Source organism: Balaenoptera musculus, chromosome 20 (genome assembly GCF_009873245.2).
Source record: "Balaenoptera musculus isolate JJ_BM4_2016_0621 chromosome 20, mBalMus1.pri.v3, whole genome shotgun sequence".
Classification (NCBI taxonomy): domain Eukaryota; kingdom Metazoa; phylum Chordata; class Mammalia; order Artiodactyla; family Balaenopteridae; genus Balaenoptera; species Balaenoptera musculus.
In genome coordinates, this window is record NC_045804.1 from 22,909,808 (window position 1) to 22,932,756 (window position 22,949).

At 55.4% G+C, this 22,949-nt stretch overlaps 3 protein-coding genes across 7 annotated transcripts; 2 read left to right on the forward strand and 1 right to left on the reverse strand.

The window, feature by feature from the left end:
- The first annotated feature begins 136 nt into the window (after positions 1 to 136).
- Positions 137 to 4,591, forward strand: CCDC103 (coiled-coil domain containing 103). Of its 4 annotated transcripts, none has more exons than XM_036837200.1 (4): positions 137 to 205; positions 1,986 to 2,137; positions 2,537 to 2,673; positions 3,299 to 4,589. In XM_036837200.1, exons 2-4 carry the CDS (start codon positions 1,995 to 1,997, stop codon positions 3,775 to 3,777), a joined length of 759 nt encoding a protein of 252 aa, XP_036693095.1. In that variant the 5' UTR covers positions 137 to 205; positions 1,986 to 1,994; the 3' UTR covers positions 3,778 to 4,589. The 4 variants fall into 4 exon arrangements, with proteins under 4 accessions (XP_036693095.1, XP_036693097.1, XP_036693098.1 ...); XM_036837202.1 differs by having other exon boundaries at positions 2,537 to 2,669; positions 3,346 to 4,234; XM_036837203.1 differs by having other exon boundaries at positions 3,346 to 3,456.
- A 12-nt stretch (positions 4,592 to 4,603) lies between these two features.
- FAM187A (family with sequence similarity 187 member A) lies at positions 4,604 to 6,047 on the forward strand. Its single transcript, XM_036837199.1, has one exon. It carries the CDS (start codon positions 4,803 to 4,805, stop codon positions 6,045 to 6,047), a length of 1,245 nt encoding a protein of 414 aa, XP_036693094.1. The 5' UTR covers positions 4,604 to 4,802.
- A 791-nt stretch (positions 6,048 to 6,838) lies between these two features.
- On the reverse strand, positions 6,839 to 16,175 carry LOC118887447 (glial fibrillary acidic protein). 2 transcript variants are annotated; one of them, XM_036838277.1, is made up of 10 exons: positions 15,711 to 16,175; positions 14,699 to 14,759; positions 14,408 to 14,503; positions 13,279 to 13,440; positions 11,977 to 12,102; positions 11,569 to 11,789; positions 10,944 to 10,987; positions 10,452 to 10,571; positions 9,097 to 9,182; positions 6,839 to 8,467 (listed from the first exon to the last, which is right to left on the reverse strand). In XM_036838277.1, the coding sequence occupies exons 1-10, from the start codon at positions 16,157 to 16,159 to the stop codon at positions 8,426 to 8,428; spliced, it is 1,407 nt and encodes a 468-aa protein (XP_036694172.1). In that variant the 5' UTR covers positions 16,160 to 16,175; the 3' UTR covers positions 6,839 to 8,425. The 2 variants fall into 2 exon arrangements, with proteins under 2 accessions (XP_036694172.1, XP_036694173.1); XM_036838278.1 differs by lacking the exon at positions 10,452 to 10,571 and having other exon boundaries at positions 15,711 to 16,174.
- Between the last annotated feature and the right edge of the window lie 6,774 nt (positions 16,176 to 22,949).

The following is a 22,949-nucleotide window of genomic DNA, read 5'->3' on the forward strand; positions in this document are numbered from 1 at the left end:
GGCCAGAGGAGGCAGAATCTGGTCAGGCGCCTCGGGGCCACCCTGACGGGGGGGGGGCCTTCGGGGCGGTCACGTGGGCAGGCTGTTGGAGCAGTTGCTGGGCAACCACAGCTGCTGGGCGTGGTCTACGCTGAGCCGACTTGGTCTGGCGGTAACTGGGGATCCCCAAAGAAAGGAAACCAGGGCCCTGGCTGCTGGGGTGAAGGTCAGGGGGCAGGAGGATTAGATGTTCTGTTTATTCAGTGACTGGCAAGGGCTCAGAACTAGACAGGAGCCAGGACACCTGAGTTCAGTTCCTGGCCAACCCAGCCTCCTTCTTGGTCTTCAAGCTTACCCATGTTGGGGTGGAGGGGGAGGGCACGGGGTTGGTTGTAGACGTCAAGCTTCCCTGCCCTAAGGCTGTTGATGATGACTTCACCACTTAATCTAGCTTAGTGCACTAAGAGTCTGATGTTCAAAGGGGTCTCACAGTAAGGAAATGCTAGAGCCAAGACTAGAACACATATAGGTGATCTCAGTGTAGAACGGGTCAATCAGCCTCAGATATGCGGAGGCTGCAGAAGTACAGTGGCAGAGCTAAAGAGCTTGCCTAAGAACCTAGGAATCTGTGCTCCAGCCCTGGCTGGACAGAGGGATTTGGAAACGGGGATCATTGAGCCCCTTCTTCTGCCACCTCTACTTGATTTCCTGCTCAGTCACTGCATCTGGATTGGGTGGAAAGTATCATTCCTCGTTAAAGACATTTAACAATGAGTGGAATTTTATCCCAGGGCTCAAGAGTAGGTTACAATAGTTCTGCTTTTGTGTGAGGGCCTCTATCACAACTCGCTATAGAGTGAGTCCATGTGGAAATGTGAAGGGACTGAATTCTGAAATCTAAATGCTTCCTCAGCCAAAGCACCAATACTAAAATATTTTTAGAGGTAGAATAAAAAAGAATGAAAAATTGCCGTTTAAAACAACATGGATGAAAAAAAAAAAAAAACCCAACATGGATGGACCTAGAGGGTGTTATGCTAAGGTATTATACAGTATTACAGGATATTATAAGTCAGACAGAGAAAGACAAATACTGTATGATTCCACTTATGTGTGGAATCTAAAACACAAACGAACAAACAAAACAGAACAAACTGGTGGTTGCCAGAAGGGAAGGGGGTGGTGGGATGGATGAACTAGGTTAAGAAGCACAAACTTCCAGGTATAAAATATATGTTATGAGAATGTAATATACAGAATAGGGAATATAGTCAATAGTATTGTAATAACCTTAAATGGTGACAGATGGTAACAAGACTTATTGTGGTGATCATCTTGTAATGTATATAAATGTCGAATCACTATGTTGTACACCTGAAACTAATATAACATTGTATGTCAATTATACTTCGATTAAAAAAATATTTTCAGGGCTTCCCTGGTGGCGCAGTGGTTGGGAGTCTGCCTGCCAATGCAGGGGACACGGGTTCGAGCCCTGGTCTGGGAGGATCCCGCGTGCCGCGGAGCGGCTGGGCCCGTGAGCCACAGCTACTGAGCCTGCGCGTCTGGAGCCTGTGCTCCGCAACAAGAGAGGCCGCGATAGTGAGAGGCCCGCGCACCGCGATGAAGAGTGGCCCCCGCTTGCCGCAACTGGAGAGAGCCCTCGCGCAGAAACGAAGACCCAACACAGCCATGGATAAATAAATTAATTAAATTTAATTTAAAAAAAAATATTTTCAGAGGCAGAGAGCAAAATTTAGACAAGGCACTAAATTGAAAGTCAAGACTATTTTCAGTGGCAACAAATCTTAAGCAAGACCTCACTGTGCAACTCAGCTTCCCTCTGTAAAATAGAGAACTAGATTTTTATAACACCCCCCTCAAGATAAGTGACTAGATATCCAGAGTGCTTTGGGGTCATTTTGTGGGCTGGCAAAGAATCCAGATGCAACCCCCCACCCCTGATATTCACCCTCTGCTGACATTCATTCCCTTTGCCTTCCCAGGCACAGGCCATGAAAAGGAATGACATCATTGACTTCAAGGCTTTGGAGAAAGAGCTGCAGGCTGCACTCACTGCTGATGAGAAGTACAAACGGGAAAATGCTGCCAAGTTACGGGCAGTGGAACAGAGGGTAGCTTCCTATGAGGAGTTCAGGTCGGCTTACTGACATTTTTCTCAGGCTCTCCTGTTATGGTTTACTATAGTGGATAAGAGCGTGCACTTGGAGTCAGACAATTCTGGGCTCAATCTTGGCCGTACCTTCTGCTACCTGTGTGATCTTTTGCAAGTTCTTTAACCGATCTGAGCCTCTGTTCCTCATCTGTAAGAGAGAGTAACCATTGTCATGTTAAATGTTATTGCACATAAGATTCTGAGCACAATATCTGGCACATGGAAAGTGCTCAAAAGTTGTCAGCTATTGTTGCTGTTGTTGTTATTATTATTGTCATATTGGCCTGCCAACAGGTTCAGCCGGTATCATGCAAAGTCCAGCCACCTCACACCTACAGACAGCATTAGGTCCATCCCCTAATCTCTGTCCTTTGCCTGTAGGGGTATTGTCCTTGCATCACATCTGAAGCCTCTGGAGCAGAAGGACAAGATAGGAGGAAAGAGGACTGTGCCCTGGAACTGTCACACTATTCAGGGAAGGCCCTCCCAGGATGAAACCACTGAAATCTCCCCGGTAGGTGAGGCCCAGCAGGATTCTCTGCCTTAAACCTCCAACCCTGTTTTCTTATAACACATATGTTTTCCTTATTTCTCATGTAAAGCCAACAGAGGCAGGTTTCTGCCTCCAATCCCAGAAAGAAAAGCAACCAACGGGTGGTGAGGCCAAAACCAACCAGAACAAGTCAGAAAGGTGGGCTCGGCAGGCCCCTGTCAGTCAGTCCTTGGTTCCAATTCCCAGATCAGATTTGGGTTGCTCTGCCTCGAGTTATATGGTATAGAGCCTATGATCCTCTGGCAGTGTTGGGAAGGAGATCTAGCCTGTCAGATCCTTAATACTCATCTTGAGTTCCTTTCTCTCCTCCCGAGGTTTCCAATTACCCCCTCTCCTGCCCTGCCCAGAGTAAACTCTGACTTAGTCTTGTGGATCAGGGCTATGTCTACATTCATCAGTAGGAAAATCCTGGTACAACTAAGAGTCTCAAATCACAGCCTGGGTTCCTTGGGACCCTCCCTCCCCATCCCATCCCTTGTTCCCTCGTCTGAAAATGAGGCCCACAGGGACCGCAGCCTTGCCAGTGCTCAGAGAGTGATACTAGAGCTCAGATGAAAATCCACAGGCTCCCCTCACTCTCACTGTCACAGAGCAGCTGGAGGAGCTCTGTACTCTCTTTCCTTCATTTGCGATCCAGGAGAAAACGCTCCTCCAGCCCGAGACCTCGGCTGAGTTCTACCGTGATTGGCGGCGATACTTGCGGAGTGGGCCAGAGCGCTACGAGGCCTTGCTGCATCTCGGGGGCCCAAAGCTGGGCCGCCTCTTCCAGATGGATGTGGGGTTTGGACTTCTAGGGGAGATGCTGATGGCACTGGCTGATCACGTGAGGCCAGCTGACCGGTGGGTGGTGCTGGGGATCCTGCGCAGCCTGGCCAGCACTGGCCGCTTCACCCTGAACCTGAGCCTGATGAGCCATGCGGAGAAAGAGAGCTGCAGATCCTTGTTTCAGAAGCTGCAGGCCATGGGCATCCCCAGCCTGGAGGGGCGGGGTCTGGGGGAGCAGCCTGGTGGGCTCCAGGAGGAGGAGAGTCTTCTGCAAGAGCTGCTAAGGCTGTATCACGTGGACTGATGGGACCAGTTACCTTCAGAGGCCCCCAGTGGCCACTGGAGGCATTTTTTTGTTGTCTCGAGGGCTCTGCAGGACTGTAGTGAGAAGCCCACACCTAATTCCCTTCTGGTCTTGGAATTTTCACAACAAAAGCAGTAACTGAATTTTCCCTTTTCCTCCAGCCTCTTGGGGGCTCCATATTCTGAACTGTGTAGATCCACAGGATGGTCAAGGGCCCAAGAAGTTGAAAGACTTTTGCTTCCCACCCTTAGAGTCTGCCAGTCTGCTAGCCCATGGCCCTGAGAGATGGGTGTGAACCCAACCAAACACTGGTACCACCAGTTATAGCCTCCACTCAAAAAAAGTAAAAAGCAAAATTGTTAATCTTCCATGATAAATTAGTACTGATCTCCATAGCTCTTAACAAGAGTATTTGTAACTGGAAACCAACAGAATGGACATTTAATCAATAAATGATCAAATGCTACCTCATTTGAGGTGCAGTATTTTTCTCCAGGGGCTGAGTTCCCCTGCAGGTTGGGCCTGGGAAAGCCCCAAGCCATCAGCTCAGGCCTGGCCAGCCTCCCAGGCATCTTCAGATGGCCAGATGTGCAGGTAGGAAGGTTTCCTTCAACTCCTGGATTAACCAAAGGGAGGACCTTTCCACCAGGCAGGCAGGGCAGGGCCTGGAACAGAGAGGCAGAGATTTCCCTGTCCTGGTACCTGGGCCCTTGCTTCTCATTCTGGCTTCCCCTGACCCATTCTTGAGTGAGTGCCAGTGTTCTAGAAAGGGGAGAAAGGGCCAGGTTCTAGAATGGTTTTCTCTCAAGATCACGTCTGGAACGTTAGAAGGGCATCTTGTACTTCCACTGGGAATAAATTGCCTGGTCTGTGGCAGCTTCCTCTGCAGATTGTTGCTTCTTTTCCCGGCTGCTGAATCCTTTCCTCATATACGTGCCTCCTCCCAGCAGTGATTTCTAGAAGCTCCACAGGCCTTTAGTGCCTAGGTTTTGCCCCGCCCCCTCTGACTCTTCCCTTGCGCAGGCATGAACCTGGCCCAGGCCACTGTGCTCCTGTGGGTGTTGGGGAGCCTCCAGGCCTTTGAAATCGTGGAGAAGGAGAACATTTTTCAGAGGACCCCCTGCCCAGCTTTCCTGATGTTTGACAATGCAGCCTACCTGGCTGACATGAGCTTCGAGCTCCCCTGCCACTGCAAGCCCGAGGAGGTGTCCGCTGTCGTCTGGTACTATCAGAAGCACCTCGGCAGCGGCCACACCAAAGTGCTGACGGACTTTGATGGGCGGGTCCTGACGGAGGCAGCCCAGGTGCGTGTGGGCAGCGACATGCTGGTCCGCTTCAGCATCCATATGTTCAGCCTGCTGGTCTTCCGGGCACAGCCCGAGGACTCAGGCTTGTATTTCTGTGGCACCCGCAAGGGGGACTACTTTTACGCCTACGACGTGGACATCCAGAGCAGTGAGGGGATGGTGGCCACCTTCAAGGACCAGGGCCAGGAGCCCTTCGCAGATGAGTACCACGGGAGCCTCCACGTCTTCACCACCTTCTGGGAGTGGACCCCCTGCGACCGCTGCGGGGTGCGCGGGGAGCAGTGGCGCATCGGCCTGTGTTACCTGCAGAGCCCAGACCTCTCCCCCCGCTACCGCAAGACACTGCCCGACGTGGTGTCCTGTGGTTCGCGGGCTGTGCCCAGGCAGCTCCGGGCCCAGGCCAGCAACCACGCCCCTGAGCTGCTTGTTCGGAGCTGCCTGGTGCCCTGCGAGAAGAAGAAGAAGATCCAGGAGGGTGTGATGGCCCTCTTCAGCTACGTGTCCAAAGTGGGCAGCCGGCCCTGGTTGCCCCAGGTGCCCATTCAGTTCCACCAGCAGAGGCTGGGCCACGGACTAATCATCTCCTGTCCCGGCGCCCGGCCGGAGCATGCCGTGGCCTGGGACAAGGACCACCAGTACCTCTACCGCACGCAGTACCTAAAGGGCGTCAACTGGTCCATGAGGGTGTTCATCGACCACGGCAACCATCTCCACATCCGCTTCACCCAGCTGGAAGACCGGGGCATCTACTACTGCTGGCGGCAGGGCGTGCGCATCGCTGGGGTCCGACTGGGCGTGACATCTCGAGGCCGCTACCCAGTCTCGTTCTCCAACCCCGAGATTCGGGCCGCCCTGGTGCTCACCCTGATAGGCTACCTGCTCATCACGGCAGTCTTCATCACTATTCACCTCTGTCGTTGCTGCTGTTACTTATTCCGCTGTTGTCCCAACTTCTCCCCCTAGGCTCTCTCTTCCCCAGCTCTGAAGACCAGATGTGCTCAAATGTGTTTGTTAAATGGTACCAGATGCCTCTGGATAGGCATCCTGAGCTGGGATGTGTGGCAGGGCATGTGGACAAAGTTGTTAGCTATAACCTGCTCCCCGCTACCATGAGCGAGTCTGGGACCCAATCTGGGAAGTGGGGAGGCCTGAGGCTGGTGGGAGATGGGGGACTGAAGCGAGATGGAAGTAGCCAGGGTGCACGTGTCTTCTGACTTCACACTCAGAGAGGGAAGAAGTGAACCTAACATTTATCACCTGTCTGGTGTTGAACAGTGTTTGACGTGCTTTATTTTCTTGCCTTCGAGGATTGCTAAGTGGGCGCTGTTTGAATTGGGGGTAGCAGTGGGGGAAGAAAAGAGTCGGGGTACCTAGTATATATCCTCTTTGCCTTCTTTCTCAGCCTCATCCCGGGACTGGCAGGTAGAAATGGTGAGTTTGGGAATACAGGTAGAGACTAGAACAGGGGAAATGGGTGAGGAAATTGGAGACTGAATTCAGCACTTTCCTGAGAGATTGCACCCAGGCTGGGGGCTGGGGGTGAGAAGAGGGGCGGGAAGCAAAGGCCGTGGGGGGCAGGCACCAGGGCTGCAGGGCAGAGCAGGGCTGGAGATGGGATTTGTCATGTGGCCACTGCTGGGGGTGGCTGGGGGTCCCAAGATGATCAGTGATAAGAAGCAAGTTGTGTCTTGTCCAAGGCTACTTCCTGCCCCCTTCCCCCAGCCCCAGCCTCTGCCGAACAGATGAGAGTCCACTCTGGGGAAAGCCACAGCAGTTGTCTTTATTTATGTCAGTGACTAAAGGCAGCAGTGGTACCCCGAAGGTTAGCAGCAGTGGGTGGCAGGAGGGAGTAGGGGAAGGGCACCAGTCTTGGAAAGAGGGAGGGACTCCTACTTCTCCCTCCCTCTGCCTTAGAGGGAGATGGGGACCCTGGAGTGGGCCTCTGAGCCCCGCTCGTGGGCACTGATCATCTCGTGTCCGCCAGTCTTCCCGTGGACCGCAGAACAGGTGCTCGGGGTGAAAGTGTCTGCCCCAAGCTGTCCTGCCTCTAGGCTGCAGGAACACAAACCAGTGTCTTCACTCTGCGTGGGCCTCGGGTTCCCAAATTATAAAATAGGGCGCTACCTAAAACACGGGGGTACGCTTTGTATTTGACTACGAGGGGACAACAGGGGCCTTGGCTTAGGGAAGAGCAGCGATCACTGTGGGGAGGAGAGGGTCAGGCGTGCGGCAGAGGCTTTGCCTAGCAGTATTTGCTGGGGTCAGGCGGCAGCTGCAGCGGCTCCCAGGCCTGGTTGGACAGGGGTTACGCAGCCAGGAAAGGGCCTTTAGAGCTGGGACAAAGTGGGCCCTGCCCCCAGGAACAGCAGCCTCTTTCTTTCCTGTTTCACCATCTTCAAGAGGATGAGTCACTTTCTTGATTCCCACGACCCAGAGGCCAAGTGTAACTGCTCACTCACAGCCCCCCACTCTGATGTCTGGCCTCATCACAACCGCCTCCTCTACCATCTCTACCTGCCCCGCCTCCAGCCTGTATCGGGGGCGGGGGAGTCCTCCTGGGCTTGACCTCTCTGTGCCCACAGCTCGGGGCCAGGCCCCCTTCTACTCCCTCCCAGCACCCCTTCCCTCACCACTTACACTGTAGTTCCCCCAAGTGCTGAGAATCAAGCTCCCACGGGCCCACAGCATGCCCACGTGGCAGCTCAGTGGGGCTGAGACACTTGAACCATCACTCAGGAGGCCCCTCTGCAATCTGGGCAGGCCAGGAATTCTGTCCGGTGACTACTCCAGGTGGCAGGATAGCCCCACCCACCCTCAGACTGGGCAGAGTCAGTCTAGAAGAATAAGCCTCTGGCCAAGACCGCCTTGCCTATGGGGATTCCCCTGCCTGTCTCAGCGTCTCGGTTTTCCTCCACCAGCCTGAGGAAATTCAAAGGCCCCGTTCCCAGATACCCCCAGACACCTCCGGCTCTGGCAACAGTTGCCATGACAACAGGGATTCGGGATATGGAGGGTGATTTATTAGGTCTCCCTGCCCTCCCCAACTTCTCTCCTCCCTCCCAATTCTAACCCAAGCTGCTGGCCATGCCCCTCCAGGCTGCCCCTTTGGGGTGAGTGCCCTGTTAGAGTTGCTGGGTGCTGGGTGGGTGCTGTCTGACAGGCTTAATGCTGATGGAGCCTAGGGCAGCAAGCTGACATAGAGACTAAGGGGGAAGAGGAGCAGCTGGGGTGGGTGGGAACTCAAGTCTGGGGAAATTAACTAGCAGAGGAGAGGCAACTACCCCGACTCCTGCTGCAGGCCCCTCATACTGTGGGGCAGGGACCACCAGGTGGGTCCTGCCTCACATCACATCCTTGTGCTCCTGCTTGGACTCCTTAATGACCTGCAGGGGACAGAGAAAGTGCCACAGTTAGGTTAGGAGCTCACACAGACTCCAGGTCCACCACAGCTAGGCTATGGACCTAGACAAGTCCCCCGCCTTCCTGGGTCATCTTTTCTATGATAGTAGCCAGAACACGCCCATGCAGCAGTCAGAGGGGGAGATGAGGTAACGTGGGCAAACAACTAGCACCATGCCTGGCACATGGTGAGCTGATCTTGTAAGATTAGCTGGTACTGTTGCTGGTGTGATGGGGAGGGGGTTATGACCAATCCCCACATCCCATTCTTCTGCCAGGTTCCTTTCACCAAGCTGCAAGTAGAAAGTTGGGAGTGAAAGCTACTAACTTTAATTTTCTTTCTCTCTCCCCCAGGCCTGGCATGGGGGCACCGGAGTCTGAGGGTGAGATAGGGAGAAAGCTGGAGTCAGGACCCCATCCAGTGGTCCAGGCACCCAGGCTCCCCTTAGAACTGCCAGTGGAGGGGCTGGGGAAATGAATTACATCCGGGTTCCTTCCCCTCTTGCAGAGCCTCCCAGAGGAGCTGTTGTGAATGATCAACAACCTTCTATGTGCCAGTCAAGCTTTCTTCCAGAGTCTGCCGGGGCCAGAATCTGGGATCCGCCCTCCTCACCTCTCCATCCCGCATCTCCACGGTCTTCACCACGATGTTCCTCTTGAGGTGGCCTTCTGACATGGAATTGGTGTCCAGGCTGGTTTCTGCAGGCATGAGGAGAGGAGGCCTCCGTGGGCTCTCAGGGCACTAGACATCCTCTCCCACCCTCGGTTTCACCATGAAACCCCCAATCATGAGTCCAAAAGCCTATCCAATCAGGCAGAGAGGGCATAGGCTCTTCCAAAGGGGCTGGCAACCTCCTAAGTCCCTATGGTGCTGGGCAAGTCCTTGCTGCCCCGCTCGCTCTCCTGGCCTGGCTGCATTTCAGCCCCTCTGCAAGCCCTCACCTGGCCCCTGGCTTCCTGACAACCCAGCGCCGTGCCAAGGAAGGAGCACGTGGGTTTTGAAGTCAGGCAGGCCAGAACTTGAGTCCCAGCTCAGCCACATGACTGTGGGCAAGTTAATTTACCTCTTCCAGCCTCAGTGTCCTCATCTGCAAAATGGGGATGCTGTTGTCTACTTTTCTAGGTGGGAGTGAGGAGTCAGTTAACAAATAATGTTTGTTAAATGACGGGCACTTATTAGTGCTCAATACACGTGGGTCCCTTTCCTGTTCCCCTTCCTCTTTCCTACTTCTCTCTGCCTCTTCTCTGGGCCCTAGTGACCCTTTTCTGTCTGGCATTTGGCAGTATTGCCTCTACCTGGTCTGCCTGGTTAACCTTTCTGATGCTGAACTAAGCCCTGATACATGCATAGCTAGTGTTCCTAAATTTCTAGCCCAAAAGAAAGAAGAATTTTTTTTTCCTTAGCTAAGAATCATTTGAGGGCCACATACAAGTAAGAAGTAATTTACTTTTTTTCCCCCCTCAGAGAGAAAAATATAACATGTCACACTCACTAATATTTAAAATTAAGAGCAGGGGACATAAAACTTTATTCACTCCAAGAGCAGCAGTCCAGGGGGAAATAATCCTCTGGGTTGAATCATCACTGAACTGAACAATGGAGCCTCAGGGACAGACGAATCAGGCAGAGAGCCTGGCTGCCGGGCACAGCGAGACCCTAGGGGCCCTCCCAGTGATGGGAAAGAGGTGAGGCAGAGGCTGGCGTTTGCTCAGAGGCCCCAGAGCATCTCATCTGTGCACCCGAGGACTTATCACCTTGAACACCGGCCAACTCTGCTACTCTAACCTACATTTACCCTGTGCCAGGTCCTGGGCTGGGTGCTGAGGCTGCTGGGAAAATGACACAGGCTTGGCCCTTTAAGGAAACCTGGGAGGAGGGAGCCCAAGAGGATGGGGAAAGTGGGCTTGGTGAGGCTCGCTCCCTATCAAGCTGAGAAGAGCACCGTGTCTATAAGGCAGGCAGCTAACCGAGAGCCGGCGGGGCTCCATTTACAATCTGGTGAGCCTGTATTGGTATAACTTGTATTGTGAGGCTTTTGAGATGTCTTGTGACCTTGTGACCTTCCCCTTCTTTGGTGCTTTTGCCCCCTGTAGTGACAAGCAGTTAAAAAAAAAACACACAAAGATCAAACACTTGGATGTGCAGAGCTTAATCAGGGATCTGCAGACAGGACAGAGGTTGAGACCGTCATCACCCAGTTCTGCAATGGAATGGGGTGTGGGGATGGGGGGGTGTGGGACAAAGGGCAGAGCAGGACAGGAGTGGCTGTAAGCCCCACCTCGAATGCTCTGGGATGGTGTGTTCTGGCTAGAAGTTCTGCGGTGAATCATGAAGGTCCCCATGGAGAGCCCCAGGCCCGTTTGCCCTGGTCCTCGGCCCCAGGCCAGAACAGCAACCCACAGGCCTGGGGGAGGGGGCAGGAGTCCAACACTCTGCCCACAAGACCCTGTTCTACTGACCTCGGATCTGCAGGTTGGAGAAGGTCTGCACAGGAATGGTGATGCTGAAAGACAGCAGAGAGAGAGACAGGGGTGACCAGGCTGCCCTAGGATATCCCCAGGCCAGGTCCTGGTCTGGTGATTTCATGACAGCTTTGAGGCTTTTTTCCCTGCCAGGAAAGGCCGACCCCATCTTTTAGCTTCCCCAGCAGCAAACACACTCCTTGGAGCTGCCAAATCCGGCAAGGGGCCTGGATGTTGTGAGGGGAACATCTCTATTCAAAAGAGAGTGGGTGCTTGGAGGATGGCAGAGGGGAGGGAAGAGTGGCGAAGAGAATTCCCAGGAGGCAGAAGACACTGGTCAGGGGAAAAGAAGTCCGATTTTTGTTGGGAGGGTGGGAAGTGAGCCTCTTAGTTTGGGAGGTGACCCGAGTCCTTACCCCGGGACCTAATCAACATGGGCTGAATTGAATCCATTCATTCATTCATCAGACATTTATTGAATACCAACTGTGTGTTAGGCAAGCACTGTGCTGGGCACTGGGATAGGAGGGGGCTGGACACAAGACTGAATAAGACAGTCCCTGAAGGGAGCAAAGCAGCTCCAGGGAGGGGCACGCAGGGAGGGCTGCTGGGCAGGGCTCACCGGTTCTCCTCGCCCTCCAGCAGCTTCCTGTAGGTGGCGATCTCGATGTCCAGGGCCAGTTTAACGTTGAGCAGGTCCTGGTACTCCTGCAGGTGGCGGGCCATCTCGTCCTTGAGGCTCTGCCCCTCCTCTTCCAGCCGGGCCAGCGCCTCCTGGTAACTCGCCGCCTCCCGCGCGTGGCGCTCCTCCTGGTCCCGCATCTGCCTCTCCAGGGACTCGTTCTGTGGGTGGAGTCGGCTGGTTTCTCGAGGCCCCGCCCCGAGTAACTTTTCAGAGCTCCGCCCCCAGCCCTGGTCCCAGCCCCTGGCCCTTTTCCAGCACCTCCTAGGGCGGCAGGTCCCCTCCTCCGGTTCGCCAGCCTCCGCTCGCGGGCCCCGTCCCCCCGCCTCTGGCCCTGCCCGCGCTCACCGTGCCGCGCAAGGACTCTAGGTCGCAGGTTAAGGCCTGCAGCTGGCGCCGGTAGTCGTTGGCCTCGTGCTTGGCCTGGCGGAGCAGCTCCGCGTTGCGGGCAGCGGCGTCCGTCAAGTCCGCAAACTAAATGGGGAGAGGGCTTTATGCTGAGCGGAGGGCTGGGGACGCTTATGGCGGAAGTTGTGCGGGCCCGTGGGGAGGAACGATGTCTGGAGGATCAGGGAGATGGGCGGGACCCCAGGGTGGTTGTCCAGCTCACCCCAGCCATTGGCCCTGGGTGGGATTATTCGCAGCGACTGCGGCCCGTGGACCGGGGACACAGAAGACACTGCTACGTCTCCAGCACCTAGCACAGTGCCTGGTCAGGGAATGCAGGAATGAACAGTGTTTGCCACGGAATCCAGAATCTCCAGCACTGGCAGCTCCATCCGCGTGACTGAACCCTGTCCTCTTCCACCTTACACAGGGGATTCTGGTGAGCAAGCGCTGGATTCTAATAGCCCTGTTGCAGTGAAGCCCTCAGGGCTCCATCACGTCTTGCCCTGCTCAGAACCATCACTGGCTTCTGCCACTTAAACTCCTCAGCTCCACGCCCTGGCCCAGGATCTCTGGGCCCCTACCTCTTTGTGCTTTTCGGCCTCTACTCAGGCTCTGTCCTGCACTCTGAATGCCCCTTTCCTCTTTTCTTTATGTTCACAGGCTTCCAGTCCTGCCTGGTCCCAGTGCCCTCCCTTCTATGATATCCTTCCTGTCCCCACATTGTATATAAACTCTGCCCTGCTGTGTTCTCCGTAGACATCATTATTGGGTGACATAACATCTCCCTGGTCAGACATGTCTCTGTATCCTGGGCAGAGCTGGAGATGTAGTAGATGCTCAATAACCCAGGATACAGAGGCATCAAGAATTCAGGCTCCCAAGTGAGATAGCTAGGGTTAGAAATCCAGCTTTACTGCTTAGGAGCTGTGTGACGTTCGGCAAATTGGTTAACCTCTCTGGACTTTAGTTCTCTCATCTATCAAAGAACAGTACCTACTTCATGGTAAAATAATCCATGCAAAGCACAGGGCCTAATACACAACAGTGTTGGCTAATAGTAATAGCAATAAGTACTAATAAGTACTTATTGGAAATAATAATGCCTGTGTAACCTCGGGCAAGTCACCTCACTTCTCTGGTGAAGATCAGTCACTCAGAGAGGATCCTCCCCCAGCTTCCTCCACCCTCCTTCCCCAGTTCTTTTGTATGGAGCCAGGAGGGCTGCCTGGAGGAGGCAGGCTGGCCCAAAGTCAGGGCTACCTTGGAGCGGTACCACTCCTCCGCCTCATGCATGTTGCTGGACGCCACTGCCTCGTACTGCGTACGGATCTCTCTCAGGGCTGCTGTGAGGTCGGGCTTGGCCACATCCATCTCCACGTGGACCTGCTGCTGAGCTAGCTGCTCCTGGAGCTCCCGCACCTCCTGGCCAGGGTGAGAGAAGGGATGCCAGGGCTCAGGGACCAGGCTGCAACTGGGGTTTCCCCACAGCATCATGCCCTCTTCTGTCTGCCCCTCGGACACAGAAGTTGGCTAAGGGAGATGGTCATTCCTAGTTGAAGGAAATGGCATGGCCCAGGCTAAGGGAGGCGGGGGGTACTTTGGGGGTCTCATGGTGTCCTCCTCCCAAGCCTGGAAGGCAGGAGCACTGAAAGTGTGCCTGTGTTCTCGTGGGAGAGTGACTGAGTCCCTGTGGTGTGGGTGTGCCTGTGGGTTCCCAGGTTCCCTGAGGCCGTGGATTCTGCATCCATTATCTGAAGTCAGAGCTCAGCTGTGGTGGGGGGGTTGGTTGGTTTGTTTGTGTGTGTATTTTTATGTATGGCTCTCATTTAAATGGAGACAGATGGCAGAGGGAATGGAGTCACAGAGACTAACTGTGTGACCTTAGCAAGTTCTTTAACATCTCTGGGCTTCAGTGTCCTCCTCTGTGAAAAGGAGATAACACTGGAACGGCGGTCCCTATCTCACTGGGCTGTAGTGAAGAAAAACAGGAGGCAATGAGGCCTGTTGTAATTCTCAGTAAGTGGAGTGTGTGTCTGTGTGCATTTTACCGGAGGCTGGGGATGCTCTCTTATCTATCATTTTGTACCCCGGCCGCACAGCGAGGCACGTGAGTTCCCCAGCCAGGGATGGACCCCGTGCTCCCTGCAGTGGAAGCGCGGAGTCCTAACCACTGGACCACCAGGGAAGGCCCTGTCTTTATCTCTGTCTCCCTTAGTCTCTCTCTGTATCTCTCTCTGTCTTTTCTCTCTCTCCCATTTTCTTTCTCTCTCTGTCAGTCTGTCTCCTTCTCTCTATGTCTGAATACCTCTGCCTCAGTCTCCGTCTCTCTGTCTCTTTTCCTCAGTTCCAATCTCTGTGTTGGCCTTTCCTCCCTCTGCCCTGGCCTTACCTCCTCATGGATCTTCCTCCAGAACCGGATTTCCTCCTCCAGAGACTCAGTCTTCCTCTCCAGATCCAGACGGCCCAGGGTGGCTTCATCTGCCTCCTGGAGTAGGGAGGAAGCAAAGGGCCCCTCTGACCCCAGACTCCTCCTCCCCACTCCCTAGTCTTATCTGATCCCTCCTTTTGTGGCTGGGGGGAGCAGCACATTGCTCTGGAGGGCTGGGCTTGGGGGCTATGTTTGGGTGGGCTGCCATCAACACTTTCCCCCTCCCCGGCCCCTCCCCTCTGCCACCCTGACCTGTCGATAGGCAGCCAGGTTGTTCTCAGCCTCCAGCCTCAGGTTGGTTTCATCCTGGAGCCTGGGATAGGGGGACACATTCCTGGGTCCGGGCTCTTCTGAGGACTATAGGACCCCTGCCCTAGTCTCCCTGGAGGTGGCTGCCAGAGAACCCCCCCCCCTCCCTCCCAGGACCAATGTGAGTGGCAAGAGGAGTGAGGGGCAGAAGGACTTGGCCAGGAGGGTGAGCAGACAAGGTCCTTTGCTTTAACTCGTTACCAAGTTGCCTTATCCGGGTTGCTGCACCTGCTCCCGCTCACACAGGCGCTTCCACCAATGTACACTCACTGCTGCACACACCAAACACACACACACACACACACACACACACGTCCTCCTGCACTTGAAGTCACACATGCATGCCCTGCCAGCTCAGCAAGGACCATGCCCCTGGGGTTTCCTCTGACCTTTGGAAATGGGTTTTATTAAGATCTCCGCTTTACAGCTGTGCAAGTTGAAGTGTCTTGACTAGGGTCATAAGCTGGTGACAGGCAGGGTCTCCTGTATTCTGAAGCCAGTATTCTGCCTGCTCTTTCCCCCTCTTCCTGTAGCCCCAGCCCAGTCCTCCTGGTGCATACCAATCTTCCCTTCCAGTTCCCCCTCTACACAGACCCAGGCTCAGAATAGGTGCGCTCCCCGACCACAGTAACAAGACCCTGCAGTGAGTGAAACGCAGAGACCCTGCCCGCTGGGGGTCCCTGACTGTCCCACACAGCTTTCCCCAGCGGGGAGGTGCTGAGAGTACCCGAAGGTCTTTGGGAATCAGATCCCTGAGATCCTGGGCCTCCTCCCAGGCCCACCCTCATCTTGGGGAGCAAGGGTCACCCTCTCCTCCCAGAGGTGGGAAACTGGGGAGCAGGGAGGCAGAGCCCCTGCCCGAGACCCCGCAGGCCTGCAGGTGCTGCCTCTCCCGGGGTGGGGGTGCGGCTCAGTGCTCCCTGTTCATGAGGCCCCTCTGCGGCCCCCTCCTCACTTCTGCCTCAGGGTGCCCAGGTCCTGCGCCAGATTGTCCCTCTCCACCTCGAGCCGGGCGCTGTTGGCGGTAAGTTGATCAAGCCGCAGCCGCAGCTCGCGCAGCTCCGCCTGGTAGACGTCGGCAAGCTTGGTGGGCTCCTTGGCCCGCAGCTGGTTCAGCTCGGCAGCCAGCGCCTTGTTCTGCTGTTCCAGGAAGCGCACCTTCTCGATGTAGCTGGCGAAGCGGTCATTGAGCTCCATCATCTCCGCCCGCTCACTGGCCCGGGTCTCCTTGAAGCCGGAGCTGAGCGCCCCGGCCAAGGAGAAGTCCACCCGGGCCGGGAGTGGAGGCGGCATTCGAGCCAGGGACAGGCGGGTGCCAGGACCCAGGCGGCGGCCCCCCATCCCCATCTCTGAGGAGGAGACATAGGAGCGGCGAGCCGCTGAGGTGACCCGTCTCCTCTCCATCCTGTCCTGGCTCTGCCTGCTCCTGGGATGTGCTGGCTTTATGGAGGAGGGCCCGGCCTGGCCCGGCCCAGGCTGCCCCTGGCAACACCCCCTGGCATAGCCTGAGTGGGTGGGGCTGGGCCGCAGCCCAGCCATGGGGAGAGTGCCTCTCATGCCCACCGAGGTCACTGTGCCCAGAGACAGGGCCTCCTGGGCACGCCAACCCCAGCCTGGCTCCAGACAGAGGTGCTAGTGGGCAGTTTCCGGGGCCGATGCTGCATCTGGGGCCCTGACCACTGGACAAGGAGACCCTTTCACTGGGACGGTGGGTCAAGGAAGGGCTGGACCAGATGACCTCTGACCTGTCTTCTAACTTTTAGATCCTATGACCCAGGCCTTTCCTCACTCAGCATTCTCAGGCACACTCAGTGCCTGTTAGATGCTGGGAATCTGGTGGAAAACAAACCTGTTCCATATCTTCAAGGAACAGCCTATGTTACAGTTTCCTGCCAGCCTCATTCCCAACAGATTCCTGCAGTCCTTCCCTCTGAATACAGGCGTTCTGCATTCCTGCTTTCTCCCCATCTGCAGGTGCGGGGCTGTGGGCTGGAATTAGAACCGGCCCTTTGTCTGGAGGGTCAGTTGAGGCCTCTGTCTAGCAGTGGGGGAATGATGGAAGGAACGTGGAGCCCCTGATAGGGTAAGTGGGGGCAGGCGCTGCACTCTCTGGCCCTCCCCCTGGGTCACCCTTAAGCCCCAGCCTCAGCCTCATCGGGCTCACCCCTTCCTTGCCCAGCCTCCCCGCACCCCCTCCAAGAGCGCAGGCCTTGACAGCTCCACAAAGCACTTATGAATGAGCTGGCTGTCCCAACTCCCATCTTTGTTCCTGTAACACCCCGTTTCCCTGGCCACCCCTCACCTCACTCTCACACTGGAGATTTATCTCCTTCAAGTTCCCACACATCAAGCTGAGAAGCTGGGAAAGGCTTCTGGAGAATCGGTGGGTTTGGGAACCTAGGAGCCAGTGGGTTTGAACTGGGAGCCTGGGGCCTGGGCCCTGTTGCCCCTTGAGATTTCAGATCCAATCACACCTTCTGTCTGGTCCCCCGGGGTCAGTACCCTGCCCAGGCCCTTCACCCATCTCTGTCCCTGGACTTCTGGGAAGTGGGCAGCCTTCCTCTCGTGCCCCCACCCCCCGCCCCGCTGCCCACTGCCCACGCCTGGGCCTCTGATCCCTTTTCCTGAGCACTTGCTGAACGGAGCCTTGTTCTCCACTGCCGGTGAGGGTGTCGCGTGGCAAGGGCAGCCCTTGCAGGGGGCTGTGCTGTTTTTATCCCAAGATGCCAGCCTGTTGGGTGGGGTGCAGCCCAAGCCCCTTGCTCAAAGAGCTTCTCGGAAAGCATCTGATGGGGGCTGGGGTGCAGCAGGGAGCAGGCTCTGTGCCCACCCCTGACCATTGTGTTTGTGCCAAGGTGAGTCATTCAGTGGGCACCTCACAGTGGTGAGTCATTCAGTGGGCACCAAGGGAAGGCCCTGGGGGTAGCCCAGCACTGCCAGGCCTCCAGCTCTGCAGACAGGGCCTGGCTACTTGCCTCCTCCCCAGCTGTCAGAGCCAGCTCAGCCCCTGAGCTCCTGTCTGGGCAATGCCCCCTCGTCCATGCCAGGGGAGATGCTTTTCATTTGGGCAGGTTACAGGCTGCTTGCCGAGATTTCCCCGTGAGTCCCAAGCAGAGAGAGGAGGTGAGAATCCCTAATTCTTTAGCAGAGTCTGACCCTGGGCCTGAGCAGTATCATGGGGAGGGGAATCTTGAATCTTTAGGAGGGGGCACCCAGTCACTTGATCCTGCTGTGGGTTGAGGGGCTGGGGAGGGATTGCGGCGGGGAGTGACATTAAAGGAAGAACAAGACTGGGGACAAACCCTTGTCCCAACTCCTCTCCGTGGCTTGGAGAGGCTGCCCTTCCAGCTTGCAGGGCAAGTCACAGCGTGTGGCCTTCTCTCTTTGTACAATTGAAATCTAGTTGAAATGAGCGCAAAGCGGTCCTGGAGGGAAAAGATGTAATAGAGCAGGAAGGGCTTGTCAGGGACTCTCAGTAATTGTGTCTGGGAGACAGAGGCTCAGCTCGTTTTAGCAGCGGCAGATGAGGCCCCCTCTTTAACCCCTTCAGCCACCTCGCTGGGCCCCTGTCACCGGCCCAGGCCCTCTCCCTCCATCCTCAACTCCCATCCGACCTTCAGACCCAGCTCCACACTCAGCCCTTAACTCTCTGAAGATGTCCACACAGAGAAGCAAAGAGATAGACAGACTCAGTCATGGTTGTTTGTCAAACCTTCATTATTTTTTATTATACATTCATTGTAGAAAAATCAGCAAATACAGATAAGCAAAACAAAATTTAATTAGCTATAATTTTGCCACCTGGAGATATAAACATTACCGGATTTTTTTTCTACACATATAAATTCATTTTTTAAAAGTAGGCTCACGCTGTACAAATTATTTTGTAACTTGCTTTTTTTTACTAGACAATATGTTGTGAACATCTTTCCATATCAATAAATATTTATCTACATCATCATTTTAACAGTTGCATGGTTTTCCACTATGTGCATTAATGTAACCAAGCCCTGTTGTTGGACAGTTATGTACCCTCTCTCTCTGTTCTAGATCACACCGTGATGCACATCTGCCTCAGGCAGACACAGCTCCCGGCCTCCACCTCTACCCCCCTCCTCCCAGCCTGACTCAGGCCCCATTCTCTGTGGCGCCTCCTCTCCTGCTTCCCCAATCTGAGGACCTCATCATCCAAAGCCTCAGGCCAGTTCCTAGACTGACTTCTGGACTAGACGGCAGAATGCTGCGGGCCCCAAGAAGAGGAGGCCTGGACACCCTTCCTCACGGCCTTCAGCCAAGCTGCGCCCCACTTCAAGCTGAGTTGGGGACAAGATGACCTCCCACTCCCTGTGCCCATCTTCTACATCAGAATTTGCCAGGATGCCCTCCTGCCTACGAGGCCCAGGTTGATCCCAGGATAGATCAACACTTCACCCGGCCTCAACCCGCACACAAGGTGCCCAGTGTTTTCCAAACCTGCCAGCCTCTAATTCAAGGGGCCCTTTTGTCTCTTGACTGCTGCCCATTGACTCCGCTTGTGCTCCTGCCACTCTCCCAGTGCCTGGCACAGCATGGTGGTCAGCAAGCGTGAGTGGGATGGAGAGAACATGGATCTCTGACCAGTCCATCCACTCGGTGACCCATCTCTGAGGAGGGAAACTGGCCACTAGATGGCAGTGCTGAGCTGACCAGGTCCGAGTGGCCTGGTGGACATAGCCCTTGGGAGGCAGGAAGAAAGTTGGTCTCACAGCTCTAGGCACGGTTTCTAAAACCCAGATGTGCATCACTTAGAGGGCTCACTAGAATTGCCTCTGACTGCTATGGCAGTGCCGTCTAGGGGAGAGAGCAAGGCCATGGCCACTCAATAGCTGTATGATCTTGGATGACTCAGGAACCTTCTCTGAGTCTCCATTTCCCCATCTGTAAAATGAGGTCTAGACATACTTCCAAGGTAGTTGTGAGATAAAAATCAGCGAAAGCCGGACACAGCAGGTGCTCGACAAATCCTAGCTTCCATTTAATAACACCTACCAGGTGCTTTACCTGTTTCCATGTTAGCGCATCTATGATGGGGTGGACCCGGGGGGCTGGGAGCTGGGTCTTCCAGGGGAGCGGCCATGTCCTGTTGACCCCATTGGGGTTGGGGCAGGGACAGCGTGTGGGCAGGCCCCCCCTGCAAAGGGCAGTTACCTGGCAGTGTGGACAGGATGTGGGGAGGGGGCAGCACCCTTTGCCCCCAGATCACTAGTTGTTTGTGGCTTTGGGTCTCCTAGGGGACATGTGAGAGTTATGTCCCACTGTTCTGGAGGAGACTCAGAGTACAGGCTGTTTCCCACCCTGCTTTCTCTCCTCCCTGACTCCCCCAGTGGGCTCTGTCCCTCCATCCTTGCCCTTCCCCAACCCTTGTGGGCTTGAGACCCACAGCTCCATTGGCTTGAGAACCTCTTGGTGTGTCAACATCTCCCATGGGTGCGAGCCTCTTCTGTACTTCAACCTGAGGCTTCCCAAGGACAAGGCCCCCTGAAGATGGGGTCCTCCCGTTGCTAGACCTATGTTTTCCCATCAGACTGGGATGCACCTAAGGGTAGGGTCTGTCTCCCCCTTCAGACTCAGGCCCCCACAGGACAGGAGCCGCCCTCTCCCCTTGGATGGGAGCCACCTAATGGGAGAACCCGTGGTTCACTGTCAGCTGGGAGCTCCCTGAGGGCAGGGGTCTCCCCTTTCTGTTGGAGGATGGTTGCCTCAAGCCAGGGATGGTTCCTTCTCCGATCCTGAGCCTGTGCCCAGCCCAGCTCTGTTGGTTAGAATCGCCCTACTCCTGTGGCTGCAGAAGGGTTCCTGGCTGAACCCCTGGACTCCTTCTCCTTCTCAACGGCCCCTCAGCCATTGGAGGCATCAGCTCATTCACCTTCACAGACCCAGGGTCCAGGCTGCTGTGTTGGGGTTAATAAGCTCGGGCCCTTGCTCTACTCTCGCCTCCCCACCCAGCCAGGGGCCGCTCAAGCCTGCCCCCAGCCTCTAACCCTGAGACCAGCTCTTTAATTGCTTTCCTTGGTCTGCTCTGCTCCCTGCTCCCTTCCGTCTCCCTGCCTGACTGTGTCCGTTTGGGAGGGTGAGAGGCGGGGACCAGATGTGTCCCTGGAGGGAGGAGAGGGCTGACCGGCGGCCTGTTATTTCCAATCCAGTGGTCCTTCAAATGGACAGGATGAGCCGGGGGCAGGGCTGCGGGTGAGCCCAGGGGAGCTCCGGGGTGAGCTAGAAAACACAGCCATGGTCTCCAGGCTCTTGGGTATGACTCTGGTCCCTTCCTCCACCCACAAACTCCATCCCAAGACTTTCTAGGTCCCTATTCACAGAAGAACTGTGGAGGAGGGGAAGATAGCCAGGAACTAGATTCTGTCTGGGAAGCAGGATCCCCCAAACCTAGCCAAGAGCCAAAGAGACATTCTGGGGGAAACTGGAGGCAGATGAGCAAGGGTCTGGGAGGCAGGATGCCTGAGTTAGCAGCTGCCAAGGAGGAAGGAGCCCCATGGGGTGATGATGTCCCCTGTGGGCGCCAAGCCGATGGCTGGGGGTGGGAGGACCCAGTGGAAAAAGCCCAGTCCCTTCCTCTTGACACGGCCTAACACTGACGGAGGTTTGGGTTTACGCTCAGGTGACAAGGACTCCATCCTGACTCTTTGTGTGAAGGGACCATGTCTTGTTCTGTCTCTGCAGCTCCTGGCACTGAGCCTGCTTCTCTGAACTGGGCAGGAATTTGTGCCCTGGGGTGGGGCCCAGACCTGAGCTGCGGGGCCTGGAGTGGGTGAAAAGAGCCTGGGAAGAGAGAACATCTAAACTCCCTGAAGTGGAGGGAGGGGCTCTGCATAGGCCCTCAAGGCGGAAGAGGCAGGCTGAAGCCGGGAGGGAGAACCTAGGGCAGGCTGACCGGCAGTGGACGGGGGAGCCATCTATTGCCGCCTCTGGCGGATGACTCTGTGTGAGAACAATCCAATCTCAGAGCCTCATCGCTGCCCACGGCGGTCAGCTGGGAGCTGGCCGTCAGCGCGCTGCCCCCCTCAGCCCCTGCCAGCAACCTGGACCATCCAGGCTGCCTCCTCGCGAGCGGCCCATCTCAGCCCAACCTCCCGTGATTGAGGGCAGGAGCCACATGTGCTTAACTCCATTGGCAAAGTCTTTGTACATTTAACGGGTCACCCGAGAGCACATTTTGCACCACGGAGCCACAAATGTTTGCTGAGCGAATGGTCAGCTGCAGAACATCCTTGTCAAGAGTGACCTCTTTCCCTTGCAAGCTGCCCCCAGCCCTCGTGCAACGGAGCCTGTTGGGCAAAGCCTGCCCTCCTGGCCCTGGTTACCAGCCACCTTGCCCTGTGCCTGCTGCCTCTGCGCTTGCAGGGGTGATGGTGACGATCAAATGAGATAATAGATGTGAGGGCCCCAGGAAATGAGGAAGTTATTCAATTTGGATGCAACCAGCATGCAGCGAGGTCTCCTGAGGTCAAGGCACCACACCAGGCCTCTGGGGGCTACAGATGCGAGGTGGTGACTGCTTCTGTGGGGATCATGGTATACAGGGGAAAAAAACTCATTAAGACTAATTGGAGAGGAGGAAATTCCCGGCACACGGAAAGAAATGATGTCTGTTCACTTCTAAACGGAAGCAGCTTGGTGTCATGTGTACGACCAGATCCTGGTCTGAATCCTGGCGCTGCCACTTGCCGTCTAACTCCGGGCACATTTTGTTAACCTTTTTGTCTATTTCCTCATTATACCTCATAAGGTCGTGAAGTCGTGTGAGATGCCTGCAGCCGGTAGGAATGCAGCGCTCCCCGCTGTGCTCTCCACTCCTCCAAAAAGGCATGGAAACTGAGCGGGGAGGGGTGCCCCAGGTAGAGGGGGAGGCTGCTCGCCCAGAGCAGCGAGGCCTCATTTGAAATTAGCGGCATTGTTTACACACTACTCACAAAGTGCTAAATGCCTTTTACGTTGTCTGTTTTCAGAAGCAATTTAAACACAGACTGCTGGGATTTTGGTTATGCCATTCGTTCATGCAGCCAGCCACGTCTTCCTGGGGAAACAGAGGTAGGCTTGGGTTGAACTGTCACAATCCGAATGAGTGGAGGGGAGAGCCACGAACGGGGGTGGAGGGGAGCTTTCGGAGCTGTGGGAGGAAGATTGCAATGGGTTCCAGCAG

What these genes read in the sequence shown, in the direction of transcription:
- FAM187A (XM_036837199.1), top strand. Translation starts at nt 4,803, where the DNA reads ATGAACCTGGCCCAGGCCACTGTGCTCCTGTGGGTGTTGGGGAGCCTC.
- CCDC103 (XM_036837200.1), top strand. Translation starts at nt 1,995, where the DNA reads ATGAAAAGGAATGACATCATTGACTTCAAGGCTTTGGAGAAAGAGCTG. An exon ending in GCTTCCTATGAGGAGTTCAG is followed by an intron (nt 2,138 to 2,536) that starts GTCGGCTTACTG and finishes CTTTGCCTGTAG; the next exon opens with GGGTATTGTCCTTGCATCAC. An exon ending in CACTGAAATCTCCCCGGTAG is followed by an intron (nt 2,674 to 3,298) that starts GTGAGGCCCAGC and finishes TCACTGTCACAG; the next exon opens with AGCAGCTGGAGGAGCTCTGT.
- LOC118887447 (XM_036838277.1), bottom strand. Translation starts at nt 16,159, where the DNA reads ATGGAGAGGAGACGGGTCACCTCAGCGGCTCGCCGCTCCTATGTCTCC. An exon ending in GGAGGAAGATCCATGAGGAG is followed by an intron (nt 13,441 to 14,407) that starts GTAAGGCCAGGG and finishes CACCCTGGCCAG; the next exon opens with GAGGTGCGGGAGCTCCAGGA. An exon ending in TGGAGCCCCGCCGGCTCTCG is followed by an intron (nt 9,183 to 10,451) that starts GTTAGCTGCCTG and finishes TCATGCCTGCAG; the next exon opens with AAACCAGCCTGGACACCAAT.